Raw genomic sequence first — 12,881 nt, 5'->3', positions numbered from 1 at the left:
ATTCAAACTAGGATTTAAAACCGTCTCTAAACATGTACGTGAACTGTCAAAGACCTCGCCCGTGACCAGCAGAGAAATCCCGCGCGCTACAGGTCGAGAGCCGCTGACCACCCGCTTTCACGGCGAGGGGAAGTTGTTTTAAGGCGGACTGACGGAACACACCTCCGCGCCGCGCACATAGGGCCGACTGTAGCCGCGCGCGTAGAAGAAAAACAGCGCGGCGGCGGCTGTGAATGGGCCCTTTTGTAGCGCCCCGTCCGACGACAAACATATTCTGTTACAATGTTTTGTTTTTCCACTGTAGCCATCGCTCCGGTTCTTCATTAACTCTTGCATACTTGCTCTGGTCCCAAACAGCAGAGCCACAGTACAGCCCACCGACTGACACCTTTAATTAGCTGATTGGCCGCATACGTCACAAAGACCCCGACTCGCATTGCTTTTCCCTTTTCCCCGTTTGCCAGAATGTCACGGAAAATGAAACGGTCACGCCACATTGCCCTCGTCCTGAAATAGTTTTGAGTCATAAAGCGCTACTTCATTAGATTTTTTTTTTTTTAATTTTTTTTTTTTACAAGGTCTTTCCACAAACACGTTCAAATGTTTCCAAACTCACCGGCGTTCCCTGTGTCTTTTTTCCCAGACGTGTTCGGGACAATGGACCCCTTTGCGGGCAACGCGTTCGGGAGTAAAGGAGGATTTGCAGATTTCAGTCAAATGCCAAAGGTAAGCTCCAGACGTGACTTTAGATTCCATAAAGCTTTCTTTTTTCACTCATAGAAACTGAATGAGGACCTGCACCAAACCTTCAATTCCCAGTTCTCTATTAACAATTTGGTCGCATTATTTCATGTCCTCTGCGCTTTAATTTGTTACGTTTTGAGAGATGTCTGAGCGAACGTAATCCTGTCTCCATGGAGATGCTATTGCTTTGCCTAGAATGTTCCACTGTACGGCAATAAACCTATCAGTCTGGGTGTGGACGTTTTTATTGCTTGAAAAAAGTACTGAAGAAACTTTTTAAAACTTTTTTTTTACCTGTAACTTGGTTGGAGAAGCTAAATGAAAGAAATGGGGCAAGATCACGCCTAGTGTCACGAGACGAGATGTTTTTTCCACGTGTTTACACTTGCCACGGACAAACAGTTCTTTAACTTTGCCTAGTTCCACCTTCTAAAAATCTGTAGTTTACAAAAGCAGATACAGAATGATGACGGTAAAAATAAAATGAGACAAAACTAGTAATTATATCATGTTTTCATCTTGTTGTTATTGCGTCTCGTCCCCTATTTAATGCCATACTGTGCAACATCCCTGTTAAAGCAATTGCATCTCCATGGAGCAACCATCATGTGAATCTAAACATTATAGTTGCAATCAGAAGGTAAGATGGTGACTTTAGTGCAAGTTGTGCAAATCATGTTGAAATGTACTTGTCACTTACATCACAAGAGTTGCCACACAACACTATAATTTTACCTACGGCTTTAACCAATGCCACTGTTCTGACATTTCACACGTTACTGCATCAGGCTGTAAACTCAAATGAAAGTCATGTGCTGCTAAAACCATTTTGTCTTTTGAAACAGAAGTCAGAAAACCCAGCAGTTGCAAAGAAGTCTGTTCGCCCTGCGCCTCCCTATGGTAAGACCCCCGTGCATCTGTGTGGCCTCTGTTCTTTTTATAAAGTACCGTTTTTAAATAAGAAGTTTAATAAGGAGCACTGTTATATTTGCTCCCAGCGCCGCTCAAATATGATCTTCTTAGGTGCTTATTTTTAATTGACTGTTATTCTACCAAAGATATTTCGGTGCCCTGGGACTTTAGCTCAAAATAAGAGCAGCTTCCCTTTTGTGCGCTGAGGGTGCAAAGAGAAAGTCGTTCCTCCTTTTGAACTTGTAAACAGGAAAGCAGTTGGTAGAGATGCAGTGCAACGGCAAGTTCAAAGTGTTGTGACCTTTTAGAGGAGAAAACACAGAGACAAATCAACATCTAAAACATGGGAACAAGCCGTGGAAACGGGGCTAAAAATAAAGCTTGGGATGTGGATGTTTGCCACTAATAAGGAAGGTCCCAACGCCGTTCCTTTAGTCTCGAATCAGGACGGAGGTTAAAATATTGAAAAGGTCCTTGTACAGTTAAAAAGGTTTATTTATTTTTGTTTATCAAGTAGATTATCAAAGGACTACATTTTAGGGCTGCACTTTATATTGCAAATTATAGATGGAGAGATAATAAGAGGTTTGTTTTTTTGAGGTTTTTTATAAGTTTTTTTTTTTTTTTTTATTTCAGTTATTTTTATAAGTTTTTTATAATGTTTTTAAAGTTTTTTATGATAGTTTTTTAAATAGTTTTTTTTATGAGTTTTTTTAATACATTTTTTAAATAGTTTTTTTTATAAGGGTTTTTAATAAATTATCAGTTTTTAGGCCCTAGCGCCACAAGCTGGCGAGAGGCCTATTAATCTCGTAAGGCCGTGCGAAGCACGGCTGCGAAAGTGCGCACGTAGTGCGCACGAAATCGAGCGCGAAGCGCTCGCCCACTTCCAAACACTCACTAACGCACTCCTTCACTCATGCACGCCCCGTGCATACTAATTAGTAGTAGGAAAATGGAACATTACCGTTGTAAACGGGTAATGTTCAGGAAGTGTACTTTTGCACGTTCCCGTGCAAAATTGCGCACTAAACGAGCACTTCGCGGTCGTCATCTCAATGTAAAGCACTCATTTGCGCTAAGTACCTCACGAATACGTTCCCCATCTCTTGCATGTTCCGTGCATATAAGCATGTAATGCAAAAAATGAACATTATTACTGTATAGAGGGCCAAAAACACAAAGTGGGCGGAGCCCACTCAAAATTAACAAAAGTACCCGTCAGTGACCAGGGACCCACACCATGAGGTAGGAAAGCGCGAGCGCTTTCCGAAAATGTATAGTTTATGATATTTGGAAAATGGGAAACATTGTTTTCGTATCGGAATATTATTCTTTCTTTCTTTCTTTCTTCTTCTCGGGACCAACCCCCCTATTTTTCACCCAGTGAACATTGACGAAAAGTCACAAAAATTTGCACACCTCTAAAAATCGTGCCTCTCTACATTCTGGCTATTTCCCTTTTCTAAAATAAAAAAATTGCCGCGTCAGCGCCCCCAAATGTACCAAAAATGCATTGAGAGATGGGAAATGACCCAAAAAAAATCTGATCGTAGAATCATGAAATTTGGCGCAGAGGTAGATGGTGACAAGAGAAGTAAAAAATATTATTACGGCAACGCCGTCCGCCCAACCAAATGTCGGCCATATTACTTCAAAAATGGCTAAACATGACTTCGGAGTTTTTCCAAACGTCGTACTTTTACGAACTCCTCCCAGGGCGTTGGCCCTAAAAAGCTGAAATTTGGTGAAAATGCTACTGAGGAGTGGGACATCAAAAGTTATCCAAATTACATTGATACCTGTCACGGTCTCTGTGCGGCAAAGCCGCAAACTGTAGCAAGAATTTCAGAAATCTCCCAAATTTAACATTTCTGCCGTTTGCGCAGATAAAGTCCGAATTGCGTCAAATTAGAATCAGTTGTTAAACTCTTTGCCCTAAACCTACTTGAAGTGAAATAAATTAATTTGGAGCCACAGCGCCCCCTACAGATTTTATATGGAGGTTAAATATTTAGTTTTGCGAAATTATATGAAATTTGACACACAACTCAATGTTAGCATCCCCATCAAAAAGGTCAATGAGACCCATGTCATAATTGTTATGGCTTTGCCGTAACGATGACCGAAACCTTCCATGTTATTCCAATGGGGAAATCGCCAGAACATGTTTACACTTTAGACTTTCACAAACTCCTCTTAGGGCGTTAGACATATTAACCTGAAATTTGGTGAGACTCATCTTCAGGGGTGGACCATCAAAAGTTATCCACATTTTTATTCAAAGAGTCACGGTGTCTGTGCGGCAAAGCCCCACATTTTGCCAAGAATTCAAAATAAAATTGCTTTTTGATGGTAAAACAAAGGGGAGAAGATGTGACAGCGTCACAGATTCAGCAGTAGGCGTAATAAAAGGACAATTGGGGCGCGTTAGCGCCCCCTCCTCTTGCGGCGTGGCGGCGGCGTAGCGAGGGCCGATCATTGCCGCTTGCGGCTATATTTTTTTATTATTATTATACTTCAGTGCCTAATCCTTTTCTGTACCTAATCTGTGTTGCAACATTTAAATTTCCCCATTGTGGTTCAAATAAAGCTCATCTTATCTTAATGGCACTCCAAAGATTGCAACGTTTGCGTCACAGTTACAAGAATAAGCATATTAAAGGCATCACTTCTTTTTAGTTTAGTTATTCTTTTTTCTCCATATTGTGAAGACGGTTTTTGGGGGGAGAGTTTAAAACACAGCCTTTACCACACTTAACCTCGGCGCCACCTTTTAGCCGGAGTTCATCTTGTCACCCGTGCGCACTCGACTCGTGCCCCACCCTCGGGCCCTGCCACCCGGGTGCCCTTCCGGTGTGACCTGGAGCTGCTCTGTAAGCAGAAGCCGCAGCGTGAGAAAGTCGTGTTCCCCTTCGCACTACCACTCTGAGGTCGAGGTTTACCATCAGCCACCGGGCCACATCCAACGCAGCAGGAAGTGAGAGACAACACTGTGGAGGCTCCGCTTGTTCCACGCACTAAAAAGTGCATTTCTGAAAGTCATAATCAGTGGTTACATGTGGATATCGATCTGTCTGTTATGGGAAATTTGTGTCTGATTTCGATTCCTGTGCAATATTTTATTCACAAATGTCAAAATCACAAGTTGTGTATAGGTTTTAGGTCTATTTAATACAACACATTTAATACAAAACGGCAGCAATGACAGTCAATCATTGTCGTTGTGAATGATAATTAGGTCTCAGTTGATCTGCCTGGATAAATAATAAAGGGGAAGTCAAATAAATATAAAATCCAGAGCAAATTGAGGGTGAATCAGAGTTTCAAAGGAGTTTAATAACGATACTCCTCTGCCGTTTATGGGTCAACGTATTAATCCAGGTCAAATGATGGGTAAAACATTTTAATATTACTATTTGTCCCCCCTGTTGAATGGCTATTGGGGACTATTTACACTACACAACATATACTTATGCAATAACCGTGTGAAATGATGATCGTATTTAACATTTACAGCAGAGAAAATGTTAATGATATAAAGACATCTTGAACTTTTGTCTCTTACAAATCCTGGGCCTATTGAACGTTTACTATGACCTCATCATTTGGGCCGCAACGAATAATAGGAATAATCGTGACTAGACGATAATAACGATGATGAATCGTTTTTTGATCATTTTTATTGTATCTGGACTCTGACACAAATGTCAAAACACCTTTTTAAAACAAAGATGGCGACATTTTTAAATCGAGTTATCAAAAAATAAAGAAAAGTTACACTTTATTCATATATATTTGCTTTCTAGAAGCCTTCAGGCACTATATTTCAGCATTTCTTTGGTAAAAATGTATTGTCAATTTAGTGGTTTAGTCAAGCACTATAATCATTAGTTGCAGCCCTAATCTACAAACTGCTTTTCATTTTCCCATCTTCAAAATTTAAACCTTGTCATAATGCGCAATTGTTTTAAGGCAGAATTAAACCGACCACAATCGCTCAGACTCGTCGTAGTTTACACGACAGTGACGAAGCCAAAGTACAAATCGTCACTAGTAACTTCTTGTAATCGTTTCTGATAAAGAGTCGGTGGCGTTCACAGGATCAATAACAATAACCACATGTAAACGAGGACGGCGCCGATGCAGAGCTCTGCGTCTTCTGGGTGTGTCCCTCTTTCACAGTGACATGAGACAGTGCACGGCTCTGCTTGAGCGCTTGTTACTCTAAATGCGGTTCACACCTCGCTTTTGACCAACATGTCGTTCCCATGGGCACTCGGCGCACCATATGCTCGCGCGGGTTTCCTGTGTAAATTTAGCACATGCAGTAATGCGCTCGAGCTTATTATACCCGTCGGTGCATTTTCCCATGAGACGGAGCTGGCCGCAGATGGGACGTGCGGAGTGGGTATCACAGGGTATTCCCGAGGTCTGAAAAGGTCTTAAAGGTGATTAACTTGATTGGGTGAAATTGAAGGTCTATTGTACTTCTTGGGTGGGTGCAGCGATCTAAGGCCATTTTAATTATTCTAAAATTGCAGATATTACGTGCGCTTGCCGGTATATGTACACGTTAGCAAATATAGGGAGTAAACCATTATTTGTAGAGACTCACAAGGCGCTTCACAGATTAAAACCAACGGCAATAACATACTCACAGGTTAAAACAACAATGTTAAAGTATAATTGTTCTATGTGGACCGCTTTGTGTCCGAAATAAAGTTTTGAAAGGAAATTAAACTAATAGTAATGGCAAGAGAAAGAATCCGAAAAGCCACGTAGATTATATTACATTACCGTATTTTCTGCACTATAAGGCACACTTCAAAGCCTTTCATTTTCTCAAAAAACAACAGTGCGCCTTATAATCCAGTGCGCATTATATATAGATTAATTCTGGTTGCGCTTACTGAACTCAAAGCGGTTTTGTTTCGCTTAATGCGCCTTATATATGAAAAATGATCGAAAATAGAACATTCATTGACAGTGCGCCTTATAGAGCAGAAAATACGGTATCGATATTATGAATGTTGTTTGAGATGTGCTAAACTTGAATATTGGGTGTATCGTTTGGAATAAAAACATGCAGGTTGTAAACTTCCAAAAAGAAAAGCGTATATAGCGCTGCAGTCCTGTCGTCTTTGAAATGATGGACTGAGGTCTAAGTATAAGACAAACTGGATCAATGAGAACCTCAGATGCACTATGGGACATCTCAGCTGTCACTCAGAGAACCCTGCGTCTACTAAAATGTCTTCCTTCTCCGTCAGGTCTGTTCAGTGCACAGCAGAGCGCCCCTCATTCGAGTAACTTATCCAAAGATTTCCCTGTGGCGGGTGCAGAGTTTGTAAGTGCAGCGCGCCGCACCGTTTGTCCGCACATGAGCTGCTGACTTTATCACGCTGTCAAGGCTTCAATGTCCTGTCCATCGCCGAGCGCTGCAGCCTTCCTCGCATTAGACGGAGCTGGTGCAGGGGCCCCAGAGGAAAAGAGCAGTTAGTGTCACAGCAGGGAGTTTATCGCAACGCCAAAACTGTAATAATCAAATCGATTATTTGAATATTTGTGACTGGTTGGCTATAAAAAGTCAGTCGTAGTCGTATTTAGATTTTTAACGGCTTTGCAAATTGACTTAAAGTACAAAAAATAATAAACTATTTCCAATTTTCTTTAATAATACGCTTTTATTTGTCAAGATTCTCTTATCCAGAAGCCTTAAGTCACCATATTTCAACTTTTATTTTGGCGATAGTGTAATTAAAAAGTCTCGATGTACAATAGAAATAACAGTTTGACCAAAAAAATACCAGAAAATGTGTGTAATGTTATCAAAACCAAATTTGATCAATATTTAGAGCAATAATATGTGAACTGTGGCTCATTTTGAAACGTACAAATGTCACGCTCCAGTTTTATTTGTCAATTCTTGCGTCAATTTGATCATTTAAGTTTTGATTTAAGTTTGATTCTTCAAACCGATCTAACCCATGATCATTATCCAAACATACCCAGTGGTTTCTCGGGTGCCCTCGCCAGCCCTCGCCATCGCTTTCCCTCCGCGATTCGCCGCTTCCGAGCACCTGTTTGCATGTCTTCGCCGTAGCGCTCGTCCTGTGTCTGGAGGGTGGAGGGTCTCGTACACTTCCTGTTATCCCGCCTCGCCGTAGGAAGCGGGATTAGGCCGCTCGCTCGCTGAACCTGCCCCGTCAGGTAACGCATCCCGGAGCATTTTTCCACGTCTCCATGTGAAGACACTTAGGCCTGATCCGGCTGTCAGGCGCGGATATGCCTGGAAGCAGCCCATCGCCGCTCCAAATCCCCGTTCAGTCTGCCACGTCCTGACCGCAGGCGGAGTGGATGTTTTGCATGGCAGCTTCTACTGTCTCCTCGTGCCGTTTGACATTGACTTTGTGCGAATGGGCCGTTTGTGTGCTTTTTCTTTGTGTGTGTAGCTCTTTTTATTGTCGTTCTTGTTTCCCCGCCAGGATCCGAGCTCGTCAAGGTAAGACCGTGCGAGGGCGTGGTGTGGTCCGCTTTGAAATCCTTTGCATGTGAACAAGCGTCTGCTCTCTATCATGTGACCAAAATGAATCATAAGCACCGATGCGTTCAATATGTCGGTCATAAAAATTCGTGCACTCCAAAGACGGAATGTGAAAAAAAAAATCAAGGAAATGACAGAACATCACTCTTAAATTTGTCTTTTAATGTTTCTTTCTCGTGCTAAAGAGACATCAGTGTTCACTTAAGCAGGTTTTCTTTAATCCTTTAGTTTCTAGCCTGGTCAGTCTCAAATCAGAACTTTATTTATATATCTGGGCCATTGCAGTAGGCTTTAAACTGCCTGTGTTACATTAGCCACTAACAGGTGTTTAGTCTCCAAAAATACTACTATGAGGATAAAACACGACTTCTAACAGGGTCGCCTCACCGCAGATCTGACCTGTAACTGCGGAACATTCCAGGCAAAGCAATGGCATCTCCACATGGCACAATGTATCATGATCGAATCGAAAAAGCAATTTCAGTTGGTGTCAAAAAAGTATCAAAAAAGTATCAAATGGCAAAAGCTGTAATTATTACATGTTTTATTTATTTTGGTTCTTTGCTAAATACTTTCTTCCGTCTGTGTTCTCATGTGATACTTTTCTTATTTATCAGTTCATATTTTCGTCTTCTCTCAAGCATTAATGCTCCTGGGGCTCCTGGAACAGAATCCTACTTTATGAACGTGTATCGCAAATCTGAATTGTAAATATCTGTCCGAAAAATTGCTTCTCTATTCTATTCATTTATTCATGTTTGTTTGTTTTTTATTTACGAGCCAGAAAACATTCATAGGTTTACATGCAAGCAAATCTATAAAACATCTGAATCGTTGCAAAGATGTTTTGATGAATAGATTACTGTTAATTATACCAACTGTCATTTTGCACTCGACTTACAAACATTACAAGCATTTTCAAAATAAAATGTTCATGATGGTCTTGACTGGCCAGGCTAGCTCTGAGTTCATGTAGTTCACTCTCAGATGACCTCAGTAGAATCAGTCCATCTGGTTCTTGCACATATCAAAAATCATTCTGATATGTTTGCAATCATCCTCGGATTTCAAACGATCCTCTTCCAATCGCATCCACTTCCACGCTCGCGCTTCCGCCAGCGCTCACAGTGTCGTCGTCGCTCACAGTGTCGTCGTCGCTCACAGTGTCGTCGTCGCTCACAGTGTCGTCGTCGCTCACAGTGTCGTCGTCCTTGCTCACAGTGTCGTCGTCCTCGCTCACAGTGTCGTCGTCCTCGCTCAGTGTCGTCGTCCTCGCTCACAGTGTCGTCGTCCTCGCTCACAGTATCGTCGTCCTCGCTCAGTGTCGTCGTCCTCGCTCACAGTGTTGTCGTCCTCGCTCACAGTGTTGTCGTCGTCGCTCACAGTGTCGTCGTCCTCGCTCACAGTGTAGTCGTCGTCGTCGTCGCTCACAGTGTCGTCTTCGTCGCGCACAGTGTCGTCGTCGTCGCTCACAGTGTCGTCGTCGTCGCTCACAGTCTCGTCGTCGTCGCTCACAGTGTCGTCGTCCTCGCTCAGTGTCGTCGTCGTCCTCGCTCACAGTGTCGTCGTCGCTCACAGTGTCGTCGTCGCTCACAGTGTCGTCGTCGTCGCTCACCGTGTCGTCGTCGTCGCTCAGTGACGTCGTCGTCGCTCACAGTGACGTCGTCGCTCACAGTGTCGTCGTCGTCGCTCAGTGTCGTCGTCGTCGCTCACAGTGTCGTCGTCGTCGCTCACAGTGTCGTCGTCCTCGCTCACAGTGTTGTCCTCCTCGCTCACAGTGTCGTCGTCGCTCAGTGTCGTCGTCGCTCACAGTGTCGTCGTCGTCGCTCACCGTGTCGTCGTCGTCGCTCAGTGACGTCGTCGTCGCTCACAGTGTCGTCGTCGTCGCTCACAGTGTCGTCGTCGTCGCTCACAGTGTCGTCGTCGTCGCTCACAGTGTCGTCGTCGTCGCTCACAGTGTCGTCGTCGCTCACAGTGTCGTCGTCGCTCACAGTGTCGTCGTCGTCGCTCACAGTGTCGTCGTCGTCGCTCACAGTGTCGTCGTCGTCGCTCACAGTGTCGTCGTCGTCGCTCACAGTGTCGTCGTCGCTCACAGTGTCGTCGTCGTCGCTCACAGTGTCGTCGTCGTCGCTCACAGTGTCGTCGTCGTCGCTCACAGTGTCGTCGTCGTCGCTCACAGTGTCGTCGTCGTCGCTCACAGTGTCGTCGTCGTCGCTCACAGTGTCGTCGTCGTCGCTCACAGTGTCGTCGTCGGCGCTCACAGTGTCGTCGTCCTCGCTCAGTGTCATCGTCGTCGCTCACAGTGTCGTCGTCGTCGCTCACAGTGTCGTCGTCGTCGCTCACAGTGTCGTCGTCGTCGCTCACAGTGTCGTCGTCGTCGCTCAGTGACGTCGTCGCTCAGTGACGTCGTCGCTCACAGTGACGTCGTCGTCGCTCACAGTGACGTCGTCGTCGCTCACAGTGTCGTCGTCGCTCACAGTGTCGTCGTCGTCGCTCACAGTGTCGTCGTCGTCGCTCACAGTGTCGTCGTCGTCGCTCACAGTGTCGTCGTCGTCGCTCACAGTGTCGTCGTCGTCGTCGCTCACAGTGTCGTCGTCGTCGTCGCTCACAGTGTCGTCGTCGTCGCTCACAGTGTCGTCGTCGTCGCTCACAGTGTCGTCGTCGTCGCTCACAGTGTCGTCGTCGTCGTCGTCGCTCACAGTGTCGTCGTCGTCGTCGTCGCTCACAGTGTCGTCGTCGTCGCTCACAGTCTCGTCGTCGTCGCTCACAGTGTCGTCGTCGTCGCTCACAGTGTCGTCTTCCTTCTTACAGTTCGGAAATGAGAGCGCTCAGCTGGAGTGGGCCAAGCGCGAGAGCGAGCGCGAGGAGCAGGAGCGACTGAGGAGACTGAGACTCCAGGAGCAGCAGGACCTGGAGCTGGCCCTGGCTCTGAGCAGAGGCGACATCCCCGTCCACAGATCCTGACTTCTCCTCCTTCCGTTCCCCCCGGCGACGCCTCCATCCACTTCCTGCGCTCCTTCACGTCAGACGCGGCTCCTCACAACCATTGGCCCCGTCACCAATTTGCGCAGGAGACCAGTGTTTTCTCCCGCCGTGCCACCAGACTGATGTCAAAGCTCTCCACTTTTAGCTACTCGTTAAGCGCCATCGCTGCCCAAAGTACATGGCAGCCGTAATCAAAGACAGCGTGGAGCCGTCTGATTGGAAAGCTGCCTTCAAAAACACTAGGATTTAAACGCAACCCCACCTACAGCAAACTGCGACTAACACTACAGCGTATGGCCATAATGGGTTGTCGTTACAGTACTGTGCAAAGGGCTCAGGAGGAATGAGAGGCTCTAGAGGACTAAATGTGTGTACGAAACACACTAAATTAGAAAGAAAAACAAGGGAAATGTACGAGAAGAATACTGAAGAACCTGCGTTGAAATGTTGTGCCTGAATCAGGACCTGAATTAACTGGATAATGTTTTAAATTTGAATATAATTTAATCTACTTAAATTGCAGTGGTCTTGATAAAGCTTTTAATTTGTTGAATCACATTTTATATTTATTCTGTTAACAACAACAAAAAAAGACTTTGAGCTACAAATATAGTTTCTTAGTTTGTGTCGAACTCGATCCAAATATTTTTTACCTTTTTTTACAGACATTTTTTAATGAAAATAATATCAGCAATTTTAATCAAATCTTTTTAGTTGAGCATTTTTTAAAGAACACTTTGCACAGTACTGTATATTTCTTAAATAGCTTTCATAATATTATAGTTTTTATTTTTTATTTCTTCAGAAGTATCGAGTGTGTATTCTATGAAGGACTTGTACAATGCACTATGTTTTGATACTTTTCATCATTTGTGCAGAAAACTGTAAACACGAGGATGAGTTGGGAATATATTTTTTTAAACTTAAATATTCAATTGCACCGTGCATGCCTTGACATTTGAAGGTTTTTATTTTCACTTTAGCTGCAGTATGTGCGCTTATCAGGCACGTCATTTTAACCACGCAGACATAATCCGGTCACGTCCATCATTTTGCCTCCAAATTGTCATTTAGCTTGTGAGCGAAGACCGTTTCTGTCCTGATTACACTGTACTTTTGTGAGAAATCTCCAAACGTGTGTAATCGGACGCCAAAAACTTACAATATTTCCAGATCTAAAGAATATTTTGATCACGTTTAAAACCATTTGCAATTACTGAGGTTTGGTTATGACGTGCCTGATTTGTGTCCATTCGAAACATTCTAAACATGTGAAAAAAGGGCTTTGGGAATCCTTTTGTTAGTTCAGTTTGTCGTGTGTTGCTACAGTTTAATAGTCTTTGTAATCATTCCTTTTAGTCCTGATGAATAGTTTGTATTGTAACACCCATTGTGTTCACACTCCACTTAAAAATAGTTTTGTGTGAACCAAAGTTGTTTAATTTGGTGCTATATATAGATTTAAGACTTCTTGGCATTTACCTTCTTTCAACCGTCTGCAGGATATTTCTTTATTCTTTATTTAACGAGTTAAACTTGGAGGTGGTGTTCAGACTTGTGTTCGTGGTTCAATCAGGCTTAATCGGTTCATAACATTTGCTCCGTTTTCTGCGGGAAGTTACAAAGTGTATTTTATTTATCGACATGTGTTACGGTGCACAGCATGTATGAAATTGAAACGCATAATTGAATA

The 12,881-nt window shown here is 43.7% G+C and overlaps 1 protein-coding gene and 1 long non-coding RNA gene across 2 annotated transcripts in view; both read left to right on the top strand.

The window, feature by feature from the left end:
* Positions 1 to 11,191, top strand: part of LOC140356052 (epidermal growth factor receptor substrate 15-like 1) — a 34,497-nt gene extending 23,306 nt beyond the window's left edge. The window contains exons 21-24 of the mRNA XM_072440766.1: positions 644 to 726; positions 1,590 to 1,644; positions 6,930 to 7,006; positions 11,015 to 11,191. Coding sequence (XP_072296867.1) covers positions 644 to 726; positions 1,590 to 1,644; positions 6,930 to 7,006; positions 11,015 to 11,167 — 368 coding nt within the window. The 3' untranslated portion in view covers positions 11,168 to 11,191. The remainder of the gene's footprint in view (positions 1 to 643; positions 727 to 1,589; positions 1,645 to 6,929; positions 7,007 to 11,014) is intronic.
* LOC140356062 (uncharacterized) overlaps positions 1 to 12,881 on the top strand; it is a 334,871-nt gene that overhangs the window by 220,885 nt on the left and 101,105 nt on the right. The gene's annotated exons all lie outside the window — the stretch shown is intronic.

The sequence above is a fragment of the Eucyclogobius newberryi genome, unplaced genomic scaffold (genome assembly GCF_026437365.1).
Source record: "Eucyclogobius newberryi isolate DKJ021-1_F unplaced genomic scaffold, fEucNew1.0.hap1 SCAF_12, whole genome shotgun sequence".
In the NCBI taxonomy this organism is placed as follows: Eukaryota; Metazoa; Chordata; class Actinopteri; order Gobiiformes; family Gobiidae; genus Eucyclogobius; species Eucyclogobius newberryi.
This window is presented reverse-complemented; position numbering and strand designations above follow the sequence as displayed.